General features: G+C 40.1%; 1 protein-coding gene across 10 annotated transcripts in view; it reads left to right on the top strand.

The window, feature by feature from the left end:
- Positions 1-21,984, top strand: part of RASAL2 (RAS protein activator like 2) — a 358,420-nt gene extending 336,436 nt beyond the window's left edge. For 6 of the 10 annotated variants that reach the window (XM_072648550.1, XM_072648548.1, XM_072648546.1 and 3 more), the window contains 6 exons: positions 183-1,044; positions 7,297-7,431; positions 9,249-9,451; positions 10,060-10,147; positions 13,509-13,539; positions 15,759-21,984. In XM_072648550.1, coding sequence (XP_072504651.1) covers positions 183-1,044; positions 7,297-7,431; positions 9,249-9,451; positions 10,060-10,147; positions 13,509-13,539; positions 15,759-15,901 — 1,462 coding nt within the window. In that variant the 3' untranslated portion in view covers positions 15,902-21,984. Of the gene's footprint in view, positions 1-182; positions 1,045-7,296; positions 7,432-9,248; positions 9,452-10,059; positions 10,148-12,952; positions 12,991-13,508; positions 13,540-15,758 lie in introns of all 10 variants that reach the window. The other 4 variants (XM_072648552.1, XM_072648551.1, XM_072648547.1 and 1 more) reach the window with 2 other exon arrangements.
- The last annotated feature ends 414 nt before the right edge of the window (positions 21,985-22,398 follow it).

Raw genomic sequence — 22,398 nt, 5'->3', positions numbered from 1 at the left:
AACTACAATGGTGTAACATATTTTGTCTTCAAAATCAACTTAGTGTGAAATTCAAATTTGGAGAGAAAAATTTTTAAGGAGAATAATTGGTCCCATGAAATTTTAGAGAAGATTGTCATAACTCTTGTGGATTGCCTGGGTTCTTGCCTAGGTGGTAACTCAGAATCTCTTTCTTTTCCCAGTGATTTGCACAAATTAAAGTCTCCAACCCAGGAAAACACAGATAGCTATTTTAGAGGTAAAACATTACTGTTGGTTCAGCAGGCATCCTCCCAAAGCATGACTTATTCAGAAAAAGATGAAAAGGAAAATGGACTTCCTAATGGGAGGAGCATTTCACTTATGGATCTTCAGGACCCCCATGCTGCTCAAATGGACCACGCATCCATCATGCTGGATGTACCCATGCGTTTGACCGGCAGCCAGCTTTCCATAACCCAAGTGGCCAGTATCAAACAACTCCGAGAGACACAGAGTACCCCACAGAGTGCACCCCAAGTGAGGAGACCTTTGCACCCCGCCTTGAGCCAGCCAGGCAGCCTCCAGCCCCTGTCCTTTCAAAATCCAGTTTATCACCTCAACAACCCCACCCCATCTCTGCCAAAGGCCTCTGTGGATTCCAGTCTGGAGAACTTAAGCACTGCCAGCTCCAGAAGCCAAAGTAACAGTGAAGATTTCAGACTCAGCGGACCCAGCAACAGCAGCCTGGAAGACTTGGCCAAGCGCAGCACCCGGAGCGAAGACTTCTCTAGGAGGCGCACAGGCCCAGAGAGACACGCACCTCCTGCCCTTCCACGGCAAAATAGCACTGGGCAAGCACAGGTCCGCAGAATGGACCAGGCTGGGCCAGGTGCCCGGGCCAAAGCCCCCCATTCCCTGCCACACAGTGCTTCCCTCCGGAGCACAGGAAGCATGTCAGTAGCTTCTGCAGCCTTAATGGCTGAGCCTGTACAGAATGGAAGCAGGTCCCGGCAGCAATCCTCCTCCTCCAGAGAAAGTCCTGTCCCCAAAGTGAGAGCAATCCAGCGGCAGCAGACACAGCCGGTAGGAGTGGACTCTAATGTGGTTTTTGCAATATCTTTACAGTTTATTAATTAGGTTCTAACAACAACAGTTATCAAGGAATCCAATTTAAAAATAGGGTGCTTGCCTGATGATAGTTTCTGTTAACTCTTAATGCAAAAATAAGTTAAACGAGATCACGTCTGAGTAAAGGAAAGGAGGCTTAGAACTTTTTAGAGAGAAAAACTGAGTGCAGTTTTTTTTTACTCGTTGCTCTTCAGGGCCTCCTGTGCCAGAGTCCTGAGTGGGCCCCGCTCCTTCACAAACAGCCATGTCCTCCCCTGGTATTCACTCAGGTGTGTGGTACAAAGGGAGTGATGAGACATGCTGAGGAGCAAGCAGGCCAGCTCTGCCAGGAGAGGCCACACCCTCTTCATTTTCCCTCAAGCTTATAGGAATAGTGTGCATCTAAGAGTTCTGTCTCTTGTGCTGGGTCCTGCCTTCCCTCAAAGCTCCCTCTGGGAATGCCAGAGGTCCCTGGAGCTTTTTCCTGGAACTGGTAAGAAAAAACAAACAGCTGAACACAAAATGGTAAAGGTAATGAGTCAGGGTGGTGGAAATTAAAGAAATACATGTGGTTGGACTCTTAAGAATTTTCAAACCACTACTATTTCTCTACATGGGCTTAGCCCAAGAAATGTTCACACCCACGCTTAATATGCTGAAAACTAAGAGAATTGCCACCCCTGACTGTTAGCCAACACACCCAGTCCTTTCATGTTCTACATTTTATAGTGTGGATCAAATAAGTTAATTGCCTGGAAAATACAGGTACATGTTGCTTTTTAAAAACTGAAAATTTTGTACAATTTTTTTATAAGTCTAATCTATTTTAAAAGATACTAGGGAAACTGAGAATTCCTGGACAAATCATTTCATGAAGTCAAGAATCTTTTTTTATAAGGCAAATTAATTGTTAATTTCAATATTAAATTGTCAATATTGAAAAAGTCAACACATTTACCTCCTCAAATCCACACAAACAACGACAAACCCCTATGTTATTTGCTTGTCAATTGTCATTTTCAAATTGTCAATTTCAAATTTTGATTGACAAACATTTTGAAAATTTGGGGGTGTTTAGAGATTTTATAAGTTCAGACATGATAGAAGAGGGAAAGAACTGAGCATCACAGACAGAAGAGGAGGTGGACAGACCAACCCCCCCCCCCCCCCCCCCAGCCAACCGCCCCAACAAAATGGAGGTCCTCCAGTAGTATACTCGGGGCAGCACTAGGACACTAACAGGGTTGGACCAGCAGGAAGTAGAAGTGGGGAAGGTGCCAAAGACCAAATTGATCTTTGAGATTTTGCTTAGAGAGAGGGAACATTTCTGCTCTCCTTCCTCCTAAACCACAAGAACTCCAATTCCCAGGAGCCAGAGCTCAGCGTCATACTATTAATACTACATGTAATCCAGCTACATTGTAAGTTAAATATGTGTTGGTGGACCTGTTATTATCTGTCACGGTCAGCTTGCACACATATTTTTGGTCACACAACCGACTGGTGAGTTGGAAACAGCCCACAATCATCTTTTTTGCCTATTCCCTGGGCCCACTGCTCTGCCAGTTAGGGTTAAGGTGAGTAGATAGGGTCACCTCTAAAGCAGATGGCTTCAGGCAGGAGGGCTGCTGTGGCACTCTGGCATGGCATTATTATGACACTCATTAAGGCATTCATCTCGTTTTGTTCTTTAGCCTCTCCTGCCAGCCTCATTAGTTGATGAATGAATGAATGAAAATGAATGACAAAGCATTTAGTAAGCACTTACTTACCAGTGCCAAGCTTGGTCCCTGCAATTTCCTTGCTGAAATTCCCACTCATCTGTCAGCCCTGTCTTTTTCTACCCAACCTATTTATTTCCTGTTTCCCAAGTCATTTTGGGATATTGGGGGGGAGGGCTGTTTTTAATCCTTTTCTTTCTTGCTTACATCTTTGCTCTATTGTGGAATCTCCAGAGTTCTATAGTCAGCATTTTTTCTAAGCAAATTCCTCTACATATTTTTAATTGCAAATTATGTTAGGGAATTCTTTTCTCTCTGAAAGCAGAGGATTGTTTTGTGGGGTTTCTTCTGTGGGTAGCTGTAATTATCAGCAGCTTTGTCTTTAGCAAATTCTGCTTATTTCTCAGCACTGAGCAATAACTATTGTTTGGCTCGGATTTACTGGCTTCAGTCTTTTCTATTTAGTAAGTAGGAGGGGAACAGAATTTCTAGTGAGAGTATTCCAGTGACAGAATTTTTGTCCTTAATATTTTGTACTACAGGCTTGTTGTTCTTAAGAGAACTGTTTTCTCATATTTTGACCCTTATATTTCTATGAGCCTTTTTAGGGGTTCTTTTTCATTCTTGTCCCTGTTTTTCCCCTGATATTTTATATGTCATTTACACATAAAAGGGTCTATTCTGTTTTCAATTTATCAGTTGTTCACATTCAACATACAAATTAAATTTAGGGATAGAAACTTGACAAACATATGCTACTGACAAGACTAATGTTTTTCCCTTTGAACATTTGAAACTATTCCAAATTCAAACTATTTAGTGATTCTTTTCAGTGATTATTGTATGTGTTTAATTAGGGCCCATGCATTCCTATTTTGGGCAGTGAGGTTTACTTGCATGTATAAATGAAACTTGTTCCAATCTTGTCAAGAAGCTGAAACCAAGTCGTCTTCCTTACATCTAGTAAACATAATCAAAGAACAGAGGAGTTTCTTGTTCTGTGACTTGGGTGTGACTAATCATATCAGTCAAAGTGCTGTAGAGAGGATTGTCGGGTCTTTATGCCCTAAAATTTTCTCTCATTTTTTGTTGTTTTTTTTTTTTCCATAGGAAAAAACCTATATGGTCTTTGTTAAGTTTCAATATCACTTATCTCCAATTTCTTTGACTGTAAGCTAGGATAACAGTTTTTGCCACCTGTTTAACTTAAAAAGGAGTTGAAAGACAAAAATTTCTATTCATTTTTACATAATTGGACAAATAAATTAAAAGCACCCTGGTGCCAGTCATTAAGCATTTTCTATGTGCATTATTTATGTAAACAACAAAAAATTAAAAAATACAAGCCTGGCCCTAAAGGAATTTGTCTGGAAGATGCAGGTTATGTTGGTGAAACAATTAGGGAAAGATAGGGCAGTACTTAACTGGAAGTCAGATTGTGGGTGTAGACTTAGATAAGTACTTTAAAGAGTTCAGAGGAGGAGAAAAATAAAGACTTTATGAGCCAAAATAATCAGGGAAGCCTACATGGAGGAGGCAGAGATTGAGTTAAGCCTTGACAGATGAGAAGAGTTTAGGAGAGTGCTCTGCCTTGTCCCAAAAGGCAGAAAAGGGAGAAATAAATGTGAATTTCAAAGAAGACAAATTTATACTTGAGTAAAGAAAAAACTTTTCAACCATTAGAGCAGTTCTAAAGTATGATGGCCTTCCTGGGAAGGTCATGAATTCCCCCTTAGTCGAGAAAAGACTATATAACAACTTGTTGGGTTTGTTGTAGAAGGGAAATGGGTTAGGTGTGACTCACTTACAGCTTTGTGATGTTGTGAGGGAATGCCAGGTGAAAAGCGTCAAGTCCAAATGAGCATTTTGAGTGAGAAGGAAAGAATTAAGATTTGTCTGATGTGTTAGGAAGGAATGAGAATATAGTTGAGTAGGTGGGAATTCCCAGTGCCTTTTATGTGGTCTCTTCGGTTGACCTGGGTTGATAGAACCATTTTTTATCCAGACAACTGTATTTCACCACTATATTGCTTCAGTGAGAGTAACAAGCCAACCTTAGCTTTTAGAGCTTCCTCTTGAATAATTTAAACCTTTAGCCTGCCTAACAACTAAGTCTCTAAAGACCAAGACCTGTCGTCTATATTACTATCATATCCCATCCAGTTTTTCTAGTGCATTGCACATACCTTGTAAATAATCTCAGTGATGAGCCACTATCTAGGTAGGCTTAGTTAATAAGGTAAAGAGGAAAAGTTGTCGAGTTGGAATGGGAATTGTTATTGGTTTGAGCATTTATTCTATTTCAAAAACTTTTTACAAATATTATTTGTTAAATAGGATAGCCCAGTACAGTGCCTGGCACATGGCTGTTGAGTTGTTTGTTGTTCAGTAGTTACTGACTCTTCGTAACCCCATGGACCATACTGTCTGTGGGGTTTTCTTGGCACAGATACTAGAGTGGTTTGACATTTCCTTTTCAAGTGGATTTAGGCAAACAGAGGTTAAGTGACTTGCCCAGGGTCACATAGCTAGTAAGTGTCTGTGGCTGGAATTGAACTCAGGTCTTCCTGACTCCAGGCCCAGTGCTCTATCCAACAAGCCATCTATCTGCCTCCTCCTGGCACATAGTAGGCACTTAACAAATGTTAATTGACTAACCAGCTCTCTAGGAGGTAGGAGGGGAAGGGATACTGGGAGAATTTTTGATAATGTTAAAAATAAAACAAAAGATATTTTTAAAAAACCTTTTTACTAGGAAAATCCCATAGTATCTTAGCGAAGCAACTAGTAAAAAGCAGTCCTTAGGTAGTAGAGTGATGATTTTAAAGTTAAGGAAGCATTTATCTTTAAAACATTTACTGACTTTGAAATTATTCTTTTAAAAAGGAAAACTCATGGCCACCACTACCCTTTTGCCTTGCAAGTCTATTCATGTATAAAACAGAAACCTGAAGTCCCATTGTTCTGGTGTGCCTGATACTGACTCCAGAGCAGTTTGGTGCGCACTTCTACAAGACCGGTAGAGGGAGATAGGCGGTTTACTATCCCAGTTAACACTGGTCCTGGGTGCCTCCGAGCAGACAATAGGGTTTCAGACCCTTTAATTTGGTGCATTTGTTTTCTTAAGATAGTGAAAGAAATGGCTTTGCAGGACGATTTATCAGAGGGCCAATCTCTAAGCTTCAAAAGACCCACCTCTTCAGGGATGAAGTCATGTTGCCAACAAAGACTGTCAGGACGCAAGAGCTGTATTTTTAAAAGTCTGGTTAACCAGCCTAAGCAACATTTCCTACTGGACCTTTGAGGGCAATGTTGCCAAAAAACATTTAAATGCCTCTTCTTTTCTGTCTTCCCCCCAGCCCATTCTGGTAATTCATTTTTAAGACCTGTGCTCCAACTCAACTTTAAGAGTGAATTAAATGTGGAAGATAGTAAATTCTCATATTCTCCATTGCTGTAGAACACATGGTTCCCTTCATTGATAGATGAAGAAATATTGATCTCCAGAATAGAAAACCATCTTGATGATAAAAAAAAAGACTAACCTTTAGAGCTTACACCAGGCCTTATTGGCTTAACTCCAAAGCAACAAAACCAGATCTGCTATAGAATATTTGAAAACAATGTGCAGTCAGCTCTTTGAATCTGGCTTTATATTTTCTGTGAAAGTCTGCTACTTTCATTATGGTAGCCAAAATCCTACAGACTCTTAGGCCAATGAACAACATTTTAAGGATAGATCTTTAATTTGTCGAGGAAGAGCAGGCTATGTATCTGAATTAATTGGAATAAAGATTTTTTCAGCCAGTTGTGTTCTTATACAGATAGGTATTCCTCCCCATCCATGGTTTTGAATTCATTAACTAGTGAAAAAAATATTTCTTAAGTTCCTACTATGTGCTAGGTACTGCGGATACAAAGAAAGAAGTAAAAACATTTTCTGTCCTTGAGGAATTGACATTCTATTGGGGAGACCATACATGGAGTGATGTCTAGGGAAGAGAAATTTTTTTTCCTGGGAAGGCTGTGGAATGGTGAGTGATGCTACTCACCATTACTGTTTGAAGAGCCAGGGGTGAAAAGGAGTAGAGGTTACTAGAGTGCACTGGGCAGATGCCTAAATGTCCAGGGAAGGTGGTACAGGGCCAGCTAGATGTAGCTCTTCAGACAAGTTTGTGTTTAATTACTAGCCAGTTAAATTTAATCCTAGAGAAAGTTCCAAGCTGAGTAAATTATCTCATTCATGGAGGGAGTCATGTCTCTGGTGGGGAGCACAGGGCAATAAGTAGGGTGGGTCGCAAGATATTTGGGGTTGTCCTTAAAGCAAGTTTGCTTTTGAAAGAATATAATTTAGAACCAGGATCATAATGGCATATTTACCTGAGAGAAAAAAGTAGAGGGACTGAAATTGACTGGATCATAGTTATTTCTTCTCAGAAGAAATGCTAAATATTAAGCACACCCATTGGTAGTCTTTGGTAAACCTTTATGATGATTTCTGATGCAGGTTCAATCACCTGTAGACTCTGCCACAATGTCTCCGGTGGAGAGGACAGCAGCCTGGGTTCTGAATAATGGGCAATATGAAGAAGATGAAGAAGACCCTGAGCAAAATCAGGATGATGTCAAGCATGCAGAGAAGGTAGAGTCCAGTGTGCATCCTTCCTGACCTGATCACCCTAAGAATGATGCATGTGTGTGAGGTCTGAGGCCGAGGTTCTATATTTAACCTTTGCATCTCTGCAGAGCAACACCAAGTCTCCCTTTCACAGGCTGCACTTAGACCATGAACCACTATATCACAAATGGGAGCCCCACTAGTTCTGAAGGAGAGGAAGCGTATGTGAATGACTCTGTGAAAACCCATCATTACTGCTTGAAAAATAGCTCATCTCATATTATGGGTGGTGGGTCAGTAATGTCATCTTTATATAAGGAAACACTTCCTCTGATTACAGATGGCAGGGAGCTAGGACTAATGGGTAAAATATAGAGGGTGCTACCTTCCCACAGTGACTTCTTGTGTAGTAGAGATGTTGCTTCTTCATTCTGCCCTCCCTTACCCCATCCCCAGATGTTTCATATCTACTGAAGGTAAATTTACTCATTAAACATTTTATTGTATTTTATATTTTTAAAACAAGTTATAGGGAGGCAGTTTTCAGCCCAGTGCAATAAAGAACTTCCCAACAGTTTGACCTCCCTGAAATTGGAATGGATCATGTCATGTAGAGCTATGGTCCCTGTCATCATCAGTGTTTAGGAGAGGCATGAACTGACCACTCCTCTAGAGATATTGTAAAAAAAAGATTCATCTCCCTAGAGGAGAGTTAGACTAGATACCTAGATCCCTTCCATCTGTTATCATATGAGATTCTCCTCTGTTGGGCATTGCCCAGCTTTAATATCTACTTACTGAAGCCCTCTCAAGCTCACTGTCTTCGACACTTTATGCTTTGTGTATGCCATTCTGCTGTCCAATCCCATTCAGTTCATGTTAATTTTTAGTGTTTGTACAAAGCAATTCAGTTGAATACAGCAGTTCAACAAGCATTTATTAAGTGCTTGCTGTGTGCCAGGTACTGTGTTAGTAGAGAGTAGAGAGGGACAAGGGGCAGAATATTTGAGAGATACAAAGACAAAAAGAAAACAAGGCAATATAGAAAATTACATGCACACACATACATACACACACACACACACACACACACGTATAAAACCTGGGCCCAGAAGAAGGCCATGGGAGGATAGGTCTAATATGTTATAAGGATCAAATGAGATAACACATATATAACACTTTGCACATTTTAAAACATGTTATTGTTCTTATTAGTTCAGAGATTTATAATGTAGGTGATAGTGTATGTATCTTTTCTCTTTGTGGATGTCTGACTTTTAACATATTTTCAATAATTGGTTAAATAAGCTTTTATGAGATTAGAAAATATCTTTGCTTCCATTAGAATACTGTACTAGAATTAGATGAGGTTTGTAGAAACTAGTTGGTTTAATTTGAAAGAGATGGGTAGCTCTGGAATGCTCTAAGATTACATGAGGGCAGCTGCTGGTGCAGTGGATAAAGTGCTTGACGGGGAGTCAGGAAGACCTGAGTTCAAATCCAGCCTCAGACACTTACTAGTTGTGTGACTCTTTGCCTCAGTTTCCTCCATCGTAAAATGGGGATCAGTAATAGCACTTACCTCATAGGGTCATATCTGTAAAACAAGAAAACAAACCCTTAGCACAGCTCTTAGCACATAGTAGATGCTATGTAAGTTATTTTTCCCTTCTCTTAAATATGTGTTCAGGAGATGGATAGCACTGCATTAACATTAACTCTGTGATCAGCTTTAGCAGGTCCCTAGAGTGGAGAATGTAACTGCACGACCTGAACGTTGTCTTTCTAGTCTCTGAGAGACAAATAGAACCTTGATTCATCCTCCTCATCTTCTGCTCTAGTATGAACAGGAAATCGCCAAGTTGAAAGAACGCCTGAAGGTGTCGAGCCGGAGGCTGGAGGAGTACGAGCGCAGGCTGCTGGTGCAGGAACAACAGATGCAGAAGCTGCTGATGGAGTACAAAGCCAGGCTGGACGACAGCGAGGAGCGTCTGCGCAGACAGCAGGAGGAGAAGGACAGTCAGATGAAAAGTATCATTAGCAGGTAAGGGAGAGACTGGGGAGGCAGCGGCCACAGGCAGGCCGTGTCAGAGTTGGAGTGAGCGCTGGATCAGATTTCAAAGGAAAAGAAAACGTCTATTTTTTTAATCCCCTTTGAACTGCATTTCCATCCAGTGTTCCCCTGCTGTGGGCATCCAGTGCCTACCTCTTGACTCGTTCTTGACTCATGATGCTTTCCAGGTGTGAAGCTCCCTAGAAAGTCAGAATAGCCCTTTTCATTTTTTAAATATATATTTTCTTTAAAATGAAAGGAAACAATCATGAAATGACTTCCCTGAGAGGTCACAGAAGAGTCTCTGAATGCTTCTGCGTCTGTTGTAGAATCCTTTGAGTAGGGGAGCCAGCTCTCTTTTGTTTTGTAAACATCTCTATCCCCAGATGCCTTTGAATTTGGCACAGTGGCCTCCTGAAGCCCCTTCTGTTGTCTTTAGTCACTCTGGTTGTGTCCACAGAGGAAAGGGAAGCACTCTTTATTTTAAAGGGAATAATAAAGGACTGTGTTTTGAAGAATGCACACTGTTGTCTCCCACACTATGCATTACCTGTTTGCTTCTTTGATCATGTGAATGCTGTCTTGTTGACGTGTATCAGGCTAATGGCTGTTGAAGAGGAACTGAAGAAAGATCATGCTGAGATGCAGGCGGTTATTGATGCAAAGCAGAAAATCATCGATGCCCAGGTAAGAGGGCCTTGAATCTGTGAGGCCTTGGTTTGTAGTCACTTTCATTCCCTGTCCTTCCACGCCATGTCAAAGCTAGGGCAAGTGCTGAAGAAGTGATGGGAAGTTCCGGACAATTCTCTCTTGTCAACTCTAAAGGGACATTATTGATTGGCTACACGACCTGCATTATTTTTTCTCCCCTGGATGGAGAGTAATCCATTAATAGAGGACCTCAGTGCTAGTGTACTTGGGGCAGTTACCCTAGAAATTTGTCCTTGTGCATGATGGGGTTAACTTCTTTTCTTATGGAAGCAGTCAGAACCGCAAGGTGCCCTGCATGTGTCTGGCTTGCGACCTCCACTGCCCATTGCTTGGCTGTGAAGTTCACGATCTTGTGAGTCACGTCCACCATGCCATAAACTGTTAGCCCATGGCAAATGCAGGATAGCTGGGGAAAATAAGTCAAACCAGCGACCCTACTCTGCATTACTGTTTCCCTAGCACTGCATTTGGCAGCACTCTCTTTGGGATCAGCTTGGCTCCTCTTCTTTGTTGGCGCTCTGCTTAAAGGACCTCTTTTGGTAACCCTAAAAGACATGAGGTGATGAAATCACACGTTGGATCCCTGCCCACTGTTGCTTGTTCCTGGGATGCCTATGGAATACAGGCTGCCAAGAGCACCTCCCATGTGATATATAGCATCTGTACTCAGAGCAAAATCTGGGAGACAGGAAATACTTCTAACTTGCTACTTCCTTTTTTTTCAGTGCAAGGAATATTTTCTCTAAGAAGGCAGGTGCAGTTTTGGTAATTGCTGCTCTGGCATCTGGAGACTGTTATTTCCCTAAGAATGCTTCAGTCAGCTTCACATTTCTCCCATCTAATACCATCCCAGGACCAGGTTAGAAATGCCCATATCGTCACGCGCATCTCTGAGCTGTGAAATAAAAATATGAGCAAGGGTTAACCCATGCTCTAGCTCTGCTTCCCCCTTCCCTGAGCAGCCCTCACCTGTTAGGGTCCTGGCAGATTCCATCTTTCTTCCATTTTCTGTATAAAACACGCAGGGAAAGTATCTCCATTCAAGACTCCTCACAGGGTCATTCGTGTCATTTGGAGTGTGAGGCTTCAAGCATAGCCTGTTTTTCCCAAGTAAGACATTCAAGTGATTAGAGAGTCAGGTTGAAAAGGTAGTTTGTAGGTGGGATGCTTTGTGGTTGGGTGTTCATAATGTGGCTTCTAGCTCTCCCTCAGACAGTGGCCACCAGTGTAGAGTCTGGGAAGAGGGGTCAGTGTGTTTCTTTGTAATCAGAACAGCTCCCCTAAACGTTCTGAACCCTGAACTCTACAATGAACCAGTGGTTAGAGCTCTGATATCTCAGAAGACAAGCTTGATGCAGTTATTTTATTGAAAGTCATTGTTTACCTTAATAAATAAGCTTCAGAAACCAGCAAGAGCCGCCTTTGTCATCTTGTTTAGTAGCAGAAAGAAGCAGGTCAGAGGCTTAAGAGAAGAAGTCAGGGTCAAGAAAGCAAAATGCAGCCAGAGATGTGGGTTTGTAACAGATATCACCTGTTCGTCTTACAGGGTAGTTTTCTGCCCTCAGTTGACTTAACGAAGTTAATTTATCATTTGTTTCTGAAGATACCTTCTCCTCATTTCAACCTTTACGGCTTAATGTGGGGTTATACATTAAGAGCAACAGACAGAAAAGGTTAAAGGGAAGGAAATCTGAGTTTTGGATCTTGAGAGCTATGAAAATGGCCATTTAGAATCTACGTGGGAGGGAATGCAGAAGATCTCAAAATACAGAAATTAATGAATTAAATTAATGAATTTAATGAATCTTTTGTGCAATACCTAAACTAGAGAATAGTTCTGAACCAAATTTTAAGTGTTATATTAGCAATTTTTAAAACTTCTTTTTGCCACGGGCCATTTTAGTGGTCTCAACTTTACCTTACAACTTCCCCTTCCAAACCACCTGCTCCAGCTGTTTCCTCTTGAGCCAGGACAGGGGGATGGCACAGGGGGTGGGAGAACTATGGTATAAACCTCACTCACTAAAATTAATGGGATAAAATGGCATCTCATCTTAAGACACACCAATTAATTGAAATCTTATTTTTTATAAATATAAATTATTAATTCATGACAGAAACGAAAACACAAATAGATAAAATAAAATATTAGAATCTGAGTTGGAAGGGAACTGAGAAACCACTATATGAAATCCCTTCCTAATGCATTAATTCCTAAAAATATTGATTCTACAAGAAGACCAGCCCACAGAGCCCCTGAAAGATATGTGGAGGTGCCAGTAGCTCCTGAGTGGTATTTTGACAACTGCTTTATGCAGAGGCCATATGCTCTTGTTATAAATGGCATTACAAAGATAGCTTCTGTGAATAACAGACATTTCCAAGTTAATGGTCTTGTCTTGTAGAAAAATCACAAATTTTTAAAAAGAATTGGGAACATCCCATGGGGTTTTCTGTAAAAGTTCTTGTGCACTGATACCTTCCTTAAATTAATTCCCTCAGAAAAAGTTACTCATACCACCAACTGCATTCCAAAGCTTTGCAAGAGTAAGTAAGCCATCTCTTCTGGCATCAGCATCAACAGTAGAATGTAAACTCCTGGAGGTCAGCACCTTTCTATCTTTGTCCCCCTGGTACAGTGCCTTGCATGTATACTAGGTACTTGATATTTATTGAATTTAACAGACTCTTGTTGAATTGAAAAATTGTTTGGGGATGAAAATGTCCTGTGGAGGTGAGCAGTACTGTGTAATATCTGACATTTACCTTGATGTCCCTCAGGCAATGTTCCCAGTAGTATAAAGAGAGCACCTACATAGGTAAGAGTCTTACTTAGGCTGGGGACACATCACTACCCCCAACCTCCATTGGGCACATGTCTAGGAAATTAGCTGATATCCATGTTTGTCTTTTATCTCTTTTGCTAAGTCATCTTCCACCCACTCTGTGCTTAAATTACCCTGCAGTTCTGTCAAAAAGGCTTGGGTTTGGATCCTAAATTCAGCCTCCCTCTCCACAAATCAGTCAGTTCTACTAGACCTGTAGTCTGAGTTCAATGAGACCGTCTTGTTACTGAAGCAGCATGAGGAGGAGCTTTGTGACCACATAGTGGACGGTTCCCTTGTACCTGACATTATCATACAGGAAATGAGGGCTATGAAGAGGACAGCCCTGGGCCAGGCACTTCTCCCATCATTCAGCTCCTGGTGTGGGGAGAGTGCATTGTCACACCTGGCACCATGAGGCTTAGTGAGACCCAAGAGGTCAGTGGAGAAGAAAGGAGCAGATGCTGCTGCATCAGTATGGCAAGTGACATCTCCACTGTGTTAAATTACAGGTCATAAATGGGAATGAGATTATTCAGAAAGGCAAGTAAACCCAGTCCAGTCCATTCTCTAGCTGACCGGCACCTAGTCTTGACCCTGGGCACTGGTCCTCCTACACATTCCAGCTCCTGGCACTTCCCACACTTGAATTCCTCTGGGTTGGGAATGAGTATATCGTGTTTCCTTTGAATCTAAACAGAGTTGAGAGAGTCAGAGCATCATCTACCTTCTCAACTTGGCCTTAAAAATTCCAGTTTGATTTTGGGAATAGATTCTTCTCACTCACATATGTTCAGTTCTTGGACAAGGGGGTTGGTTGGACTGTGTGATTACCCCTGCTTTCCTTCATAAATAACTATGTCCATTTTCTCCTCTTTTTAAATTACTAAGATCGGTTTTTGCTACCTGTCTTAATTTTTATTTCATGGATTGACAGACTCCACCCTGTACCATGAAAGAAGTTTCCTCATCAGTGAGGTCAAAGATCCACCTAAAGATTTTACTTTTGAGAATGGAATTTGTGGAATTCAGCCTCTACCAGGAGAGGACCATGGACTTCCCCAAGTTAAGCTTTTGGTCCTTTATATTTCCTGGAGCAGAATATTTCCCCACTTTAATGACTATTTCTGAGGATCACTGGGGCCATTTGTCACTAACCTTTAAAAAGCCTGTACATTCACAGTTACCCTCAGTGATAACAGCAGCAAACCTCCTTTGTAGATTTTTTTTCTTCGTCAAGTTTAGTTTAGCCTTGTAAACTGTCACCCATCTATTGCTACAGAACAAACTATAATTCGTGACAGGGTAGTAATGCCAATTTCATTTTTTTTTTTTTTTTTGCCACTTTCCTTCTTAGAGGAAGAAAGACTGGTGGCAATAATAGTAATAATGTGAGCTAGCAGATATCCTCTCCCCTCTCCTTATGTAGTTAATAGGCCAGGTTACCCTGTACAGGAATGTAATATTCTCCACAATGTCTTAGCTTTACCAGCCATTTTCCATGAGTCTTCACTGTGTCCTGGTGATCTATAGCTTTCCCTGATGCATGCCGTATGCACAGGCAGCATTGAATTGTTTCTCCTTTCAGTGCTTTGTCTGAGCCCTAGCCTGTGGGTACCTTCCCTGTGACTCTAGGCTAAACTGAGACCCTGAAGCCTAAACTCTTCATACAGACCATGAGAACAGTTAGGGCTTTTTTTCCCTGAAAAATATAAATTTTTTTTTTGTTAGAAAAATCTGTGACTCTGAACTCGATCTCCCTTCCTGGTGTCTGCGGTGTCTTTGTAGTACTGATTTGAGGAAGGGGACAGTAGCTTGAAAATAGTTGTTCTCATAACCCCACTTCCTTTTGAACTTCCCTTTTTTTCCATCTTCATGCATTCAGCCCTTCTTTTTTTTTTTCCAAAAATAAATAATGCTAAAACAAAGCTTTTCCAAAGAACAAAAAAAAAAAAAATTAAAAAAAAATGAAAACTTACAATTGAATAGCTTTCCTGGAGTAACTCTGAGCTGGAATGGGTCTAGGAGCCTCGTGTTATCTGTTTGTTTTCATGTGTTATATCCATGGCATCCACCTTTAAGTCACACCTCCCTTCCCCAACTTCAAGTAACTCCTAGTCTGAGCTTTCAGCTGCTTGTCTCCTCTGTTGCTGTTGCATCTTCACTTTGCTGGTGACTTCAGGCTGCCACCATTTTCTGTTTTAATTTGGAGCGTAACAATGGTTCTTTTCAGATGTGATTAGTATGTTGTCTGTAGGACCAAAAGCCCATAGGCCACTTGTATCTTTTCTCTGTAAAATGAAACATCTGGTGCTTCTTTCTTTGCCACCATTTTCCATTTTCCAACCTTAAAACCAAAGTGTGCTGTTCAAGAAAACAACTTGCCATGTAGATACCTCTTAGAAGAGACTTCATCTTGTGAGCTAAAAGTGAGCATGATGTGCCCCACTCTGTGACTTAGAATGTGCAGTATGCCAAGATTTTATTCAGAGTGTGTTTTAATGCTTAAAAAAAAAGTGGGGCAAAAGGTGACAAACCAAGACACAACAGAGTTACGGAAAGATTTAAAGTAATATGAAACACAGAGGCCAAGATGTTCCATTTTTACTGGGAAATGTTGAAATGGCTGACTCTTTCATAGAAATTGCCAGAGTTGTTGACAATGGCTTTAAACCTGTTCATAGTAAAGAAAGGCTATTTTTAAAGGAAAAAAGTTATAGCAGATAAACCTCACTAAAACCACTTGTGTATATTTGTTGCAGGAAAAGCGGATCGTGTCCCTGGATTCAGCCAATACACGGCTGATGAGTGCCCTAACCCAGGTGAAGGAACGCTACAGCATGCAGGTCCGCAATGGCATCTCTCCCACCAACCCCACCAAGCTTTCCATCACGGAGAATGGTGAATTCAAAAACAGCAGCTGCTAACCAGCTCTCCTGAAGAGACAGTGGAGAATGAAAGAAATTATATTGGAAACTACAAACCCATCCCTTTATCCCAGCCCTTCACCCTGTCCCTCCAGGTTTACGGAATGCTGCTAAATTGGAATGGCAACATAAAGGAACTATTGAGTGGTGGAAAAAACCATCTCCTTCAGGGCATAAGGCTAGGACTATAGAGTCAATGCTCTTTTCCCCTATCTCTTTGTACATAAGGAACTCAATTCTGGGCCATGTACAGAAAACGCCACTGTAATATACCAAAAGGAAGTTAATAATGTAGATTATCTTTTTAATTATTGCTATTTTTATTATTGTTGTTTTTCTCTTGTTAAAAGCACTGCAGTTGGTAGAGGAGGAAAAATAAGAACTATATGTGAGTGAGGAAATGAGCTCGTAGGGTTAGTGGAGCTATGTCTGACTGATAACAAGCTCTTGGAGTGCAACAACAGATTAGCAGAATTAGCTTTTCAAGGATTGTTCTGCTGGTTTGAAAACCATCTTTGATCCCTTGATCCATTTGAAAAAAAAATAGCAAGACCCAATCAAAAGAAATCTATACCAGTAGTCAGTTAAGATTGGATCTGGTCAAAGAGCCTTTGGCATCTGCCATTACAAGGAACAGAGGCCAAGAGTTACCATGGCATCATTGGACTTTGGCGATAATGTTTAGATTCCTATCAGTAAATACGTGTCCTTCTCTCTATGGCAGATTTTCTCTTCAGTAGACAAAAGAGAATATCCAGTTTTAAATAGGGGATTTTTTTTTACCCCAGTTGTAATAAAGGGTATTTTTTTCCTTTTTAGAGTTTACAGAACTGTAAATATTTGTCTCTAAATGCCATCTTGCATCTTTGTATACGTCACTGTCCTCTCCTCACCCATAATGGAAGCAATCATACCAAAAAGAATTTATTCTCGATAACCTAAGTCATCCAAATCTGTTATCCACATTCCATCTGGGGGAAAAAAAATAAACAGATTTATTGTTTCTGCCCTCCTTCCCTTCCCCCTAGAAAGGGCTAACTAAACAGCATCAAAACCTTGTATAAGCTTTTCTGCTTTTTAAAGTCATTATGTTCATTCACATTTAGAATTTTATCTATTGGAGTGACAGATTGGTTTTATCCAGATTACTACGTCTTCCTCACATTGCCCCCAGCTAAATTTGGAACTGAGTCCAAATCAGAATTCCCACACTTGACAAAATGAAGTCTGTTCTTCTCCCAAAAGGAAACTGCATCAGGGGGCAAGTGTAATAGGTTGTTGACACACACAAGCTTTCATCTTCAGAGGAGCCCTTAAATCTCATTGTAACAAAGTTGTATATGTAGACCCATTTTCAACATTTTTCAGCCATGGCTTTCCTACAGGAAATAGTCTAGCTCAGATGCAGTCACATAAACAGTTTATTTCCTTTGTTCAAGGGGTGTGAAATGTTATCTTGGGTGAATAATTATCAAAAGTTCAGAATTTTACACATTAAACAGTTATTATACATATATAGTTGCACAAGTATACATATAACTATGCACAAATAGGAAACAGTCAAACCTTCTATACCGTCAAATACAGTAAGGTCAAAGTGTCTTTGCTATCTTTAGCCAGGTCTTAGCAGTAATATTGGTTGTGGGAGAGAAGTGTCTAATATGAGTTAGACAATAAAAATAATAATGTTTGATTCAAAATATAATTTTTTACAAAACATAACAAACCTAAGGAACTAACCATGTGCCTAAAGTAAGCGCCCATGGGTAGTGATAGTAGCTTTTTTCTCTGCCATCAGAATAAACAAGGTGAAAAAAGGATCATTTATGGTACAACTTTTGTTGATAGACCAGCCCAGTCAAATTTATGTCCCAGTGTTCCAACCCTATGTTCTTTTTCTCTTCAGCCTTGCTCTCTCCCTCCTTCTCCCTCTCTCTCTTTCTCTCTCTCTCTCTCTCTCTCTCTCTCTCTCTCTCTCTCTCTCTCTCATCAGTCAGTTCTTTGTGACTGGTGTTTTCTTGTCTTTTATCTATCTCTGCTTCTGAGTGATGTTTCTCTCTTCCTGTATACTCCCTTCACCAACACCTAATGCCACCAATCAGATCCAAAGTAGGGCCTTCTCTCTGTATTGGCTTGCCCACAACCACTGTGTTTAAGAGTTTGGGAAACCTGAGTATTCCCATGCTTTACTTCACCCTCCATTAGAATCACACCCCTTGAATGTATTTCAAAGACTGGACTAAATATGCTTCTTGTGTCTTTCTCCTTTGCAGATCTGATTCTGGTTCCTTTGAGCCACTTAATAAGTACTCTTTCAAAGAAATGCTCAATTTTGTGAGAATTCAAAGTACTAATATTCTGTCCTTCTTACATAGCTATTCTTATCTCTAACAAAATTAATTCTACATGCAGCTATATACCATAGAAAAAACTTGGTAAATGAATTGTCTGTTTTAATGGTTTTAAGTATGTTATGTGGGTGATCTCTTGAAGTGAGGTTCAAAAACTCTAGTGTGTTTGATTATAGATGGTGTCTTGAGAGGCTTGTAGGTTTACTTAAATTGGGAATAAGCTTTTGGGTGAATGCTGTTTAAGGTGATGAATCAGACTAGATACCAAGTGTTAGCCTTGAGGTGTTCTGCTAAAGGTGTTGTTGTGATCAAACTCTGATTAAATGTCTGGACCTCGTGAGAATGCATTAGGCAGCCCTTTGCATAAGAAACACTTGGTATGTGGAAGGGGAAAAGGAGATAAACAATACGTGTGTTTCAGTGTCCACATTAGTAACAGAATTATAAGTAAACTAAGTAGCTGTTGTTTTCAAAGGTGTTGGCAGATATTATATTTAGATTTTGCTTTGTCCATTTAAAAATTTAGATTATTTAAATAAATTTAAATTATTTAAATTAGTTTTAAATTTAGATCATCCACTTATGGCCTCTATTCATCCAAATCTTTTTTTCAGAGCATTTCTATCAAAAATACAGCCCATTAAACATTTGATCTGTAGGTTCCAAAGGAAAGAGCTACAGGAAGGTAATAGTGTCTGCTCTTTTAGAATTGTTTTTTTTAATATTTATGAGTTTTCCATTTTCAACTTTGTTGGATAATATGACAGAAAACACCAACATAAAGGTAAATGGCCTTGCTTCTGCCACTAGATGAGGAGCCCAAATAGGAGAAGTACAGCAACCTTTTTCCTTCTACAAAGGAGACTATTGTATGGTAGAGGTAATGGTTAAGTTCAGTTAGATGTCATACTCCCTGCTCCTCCTAACTTACCACCTGTTAGGTATAAAATGGTCTTTGGTTGAATAGGCTGTGGAATTCTGCAAAGTGCCTGTGTAGGGGACCCTGGGTTATGGGCAGTAGTAAAGACAGTTGAATGAATGTTGCTAAGATTCAGGAAAAGAGCCTCATGTTTCATATTCCTATCACAGGATCAGCGATCAAGCCTGCTAGGTCTGGTCTCTAAATGAGTTAAAATTCCATCGACTCATAATGTTTCATGAGTCCCTGCAATAAAAATTGTGAGGGAGGAAAGGTTTGACCAGGGGCCAGTTTCTTGCCTCAATTTACATGTAGCATAGCGTTCTTTCTGTAGCATTAGGGTTTTTTTGCTTAGGTACTGTAGGCAGTCCAGATCAACTTTCTGTTGGCCTTCTTCTCCCTTCACAGATGGTGGGTTGTCCTGCCTGTCTTGAAAGGAAGAAGTAAAATCCCATATCTCGGACTGCTGTCCCTCTCTATGAAGCATTAATTATATGCCCTTGAATAGGATCTTAACTTTAGAAGTAAAGCTTTTCAGATTTGTGACTACCTCTCTCTAGCCTTGTCATTGAACCTCTGTTTCTTAAATTCCACTGATCTTTCCCTCAGTTTAATCAGAGTTGCAGTAAATCGGAGAAAAGCAAGGGTTCCTAGTCAGAAGTCCGAGATAGTGAGGAAACTGCTGCAAGGGGAGATCAGCATTATTTGACTCAGCTTCGACCTCAATCTACACCTAGGTTATCTCCTGTCCTTGGGCCCTTTGGAGGCCAATTCTTGCACCAACTTAGGGAGTTAAACCATTTTAAGTGTCCAATATCAGACCCTGCAGGCATACAACAGAGTAGATCTGGACACACCAGAATTAACCATGGATCTGGACCTTCTCACTAGCTCAGACTTTCTGCTCCAAAACCCATGTCACAGACTAAATAACTCCTATTCTCTTCACTTTTGGAAGTACTTTGTGTATGTAGACTTAGCCTTTGAAGAGTATGTATGGGCAGTTACTTGCCACAGTTGTGAGAAATTCACCCCCCCCTCCCCAATCCTTTCCCATGGTATCCTCCACCTCTCCATACACTCACACACTAAGAACCAATCATTTAATTTCAGGATGTCATTTTCAGAAACATATCAATAGAAAGTACCTATTTTTAATAATTCTTAAAAGAAATGTTGTAGTTTTGAAATTTCAAATAGAAATTCTTTTATTATTTTGAGTTGTTGTTCTTTGTTGCTAAAAGCATTCTTCTGTTGTCAGTTCCCAGCTAAGAATACTACACTCTTGATTTTAGGAAGGACTCAAGCAATGGAATAACTCTCTATAAAGAGAGAAAGAGCCAGAGAAGGATATATGATCTAAATGCAGGCACATTAGCCTTCTCTGCAATCCAAAAACCCACAGTTTTAAAGGAGGCAGGAAGAGGTTAGATTTCTCCACCATCTATAAGCGTTGCTGTGATATATAATACTGTGGTGTGATGATTTTGACAGATACCAGTTTTCTGAGAGTCTTCCCACTTTTAGAATATCTCCTTCATTCTGTAAAAGTAGTGATCATCAAACATGGTTGAGTCACATTGCCCTAATGTCATTTCAATTTCATTATATGCCTCCCTCCTAAAAATGGCAAAAGACATGTACTCACTTGTACATACATGCCCCATTTATCTACATCTTATCTTTAGAAGTAAAGCTTTTCAGATTTGTGTCTACCTCTATCTAGATATACATGCCCATTTATCTTTAAATGTGAGAACATCATAAGACCCCTTGAAAGAATACGAGGATGATACCATGGGATGTCTTCCTCCAGATTGGGGATTTACTTTGTCACCCTGGGCCTAATCCAAGGACGCCTAGGTAACTATTCCCTCACTACTGGACCAAGATAATTTAGAGGTGGTCAGAGAGCCATCCCAGCAGTGTAGGCTAACCAAAAACAAAGGGAGATGGATTTAAAAGACCTTGTTGATGTTCTAGGACACATTTTAATCCCGTATTCGTTTTGTTTTTTCACTTCAACATTCCCACTTGCCTCTTAGAAGTCTCTCTGGTTTAGATCTCCAAACAGGTTACTTTGTCACAGCAATAGAAGGGTGTGATCATTAAAACCCAGATCTATCAAGGTTCCCTTGGTGTGTATATATATTTAGAATGTTAGGGAAGACAGTGTCTCCATATGTAAATCTCATATTTTTTTTTGTCATTTCTGAACTCCCAAGGGAGAAAAAAAGCTCAAATCATCTCTTCCATAACAGGTTGAATACAAGTTACTCATTGGATAGCCGCTATTTGCAGATAAGTTAAAACTAATAATGAAGATGACATTTTTGACTGGTGCTTAGATATTTCCTCTTACTTTAAAACTAGTTCTCAGAAACAACAACACATCAACTTGTGTCACTCCCATGAGGAAATTACCTTTTAAAAATAGATTTTTTTTTTTCCTCTCCAGGGCCTTAATAAGCGTGTGTTACACAGGGCTATTTTACAATGATCAAGCTAAATAATTTATTTTTTATTTCATGAAAGAGAAATACACCTTAGAAAAACAAAACCCAAGATTTTATTTTATTTTTAAAGCCATATTTTTGTGCTAGTAGCACATGGATTGTTCCATATGTGAGACCCATATCTGCATTTCATTACCTGGGTTTATTCTAAAGAAGATTTATTTTTGTTCTGTGAATAATTTTTGACGGTTCTTGTACATGTACAGATATAGATACATTTGAGGTCTTTTATTGATATTCCTACAAAGAATACAAATAAACTTTAACTTTAAACATTTGAGAGTAAATTTTTTTACTCTATATGACATTTCTCTTGTTTTGCAGCACTGCAGTTTGGCACACTTTGGAGCTTGGGAGTGGAGTAAGAAGAGGCACATAGGAAAATAATTCTGAAAATAATGTCATAATTAGGGATGGCTTAAATTCTCCTTTTAGTTACAGATAAAAATATACCATTTGTCAGAAAGTAGCCATTATTGATATTCATCCAGCCTTCAGATGTACAATAATTGGATCCTAAAGAACTCTGCTACGTTCTCATAGAAAAGTTGTAACAGATGAACTTGGAAAACTTTATTTCCAGGGTGAACCTAGTCCACTTGGAAATCATGGACTCCCAAATCAAAGTGGGGTCCAACTGGTTTCCACCATCATTACCACTGCTGTTCTGTCTCAGATCGCAGGCCATG

Source organism: Notamacropus eugenii, chromosome 2, assembly GCF_028372415.1.
Source record: "Notamacropus eugenii isolate mMacEug1 chromosome 2, mMacEug1.pri_v2, whole genome shotgun sequence".
In the NCBI taxonomy this organism is placed as follows: Eukaryota; Metazoa; Chordata; class Mammalia; order Diprotodontia; family Macropodidae; genus Notamacropus; species Notamacropus eugenii.
The sequence above is the reverse complement of the archived record's forward strand: the minus strand, read 5'-3'. Positions and strand labels throughout refer to the sequence as shown.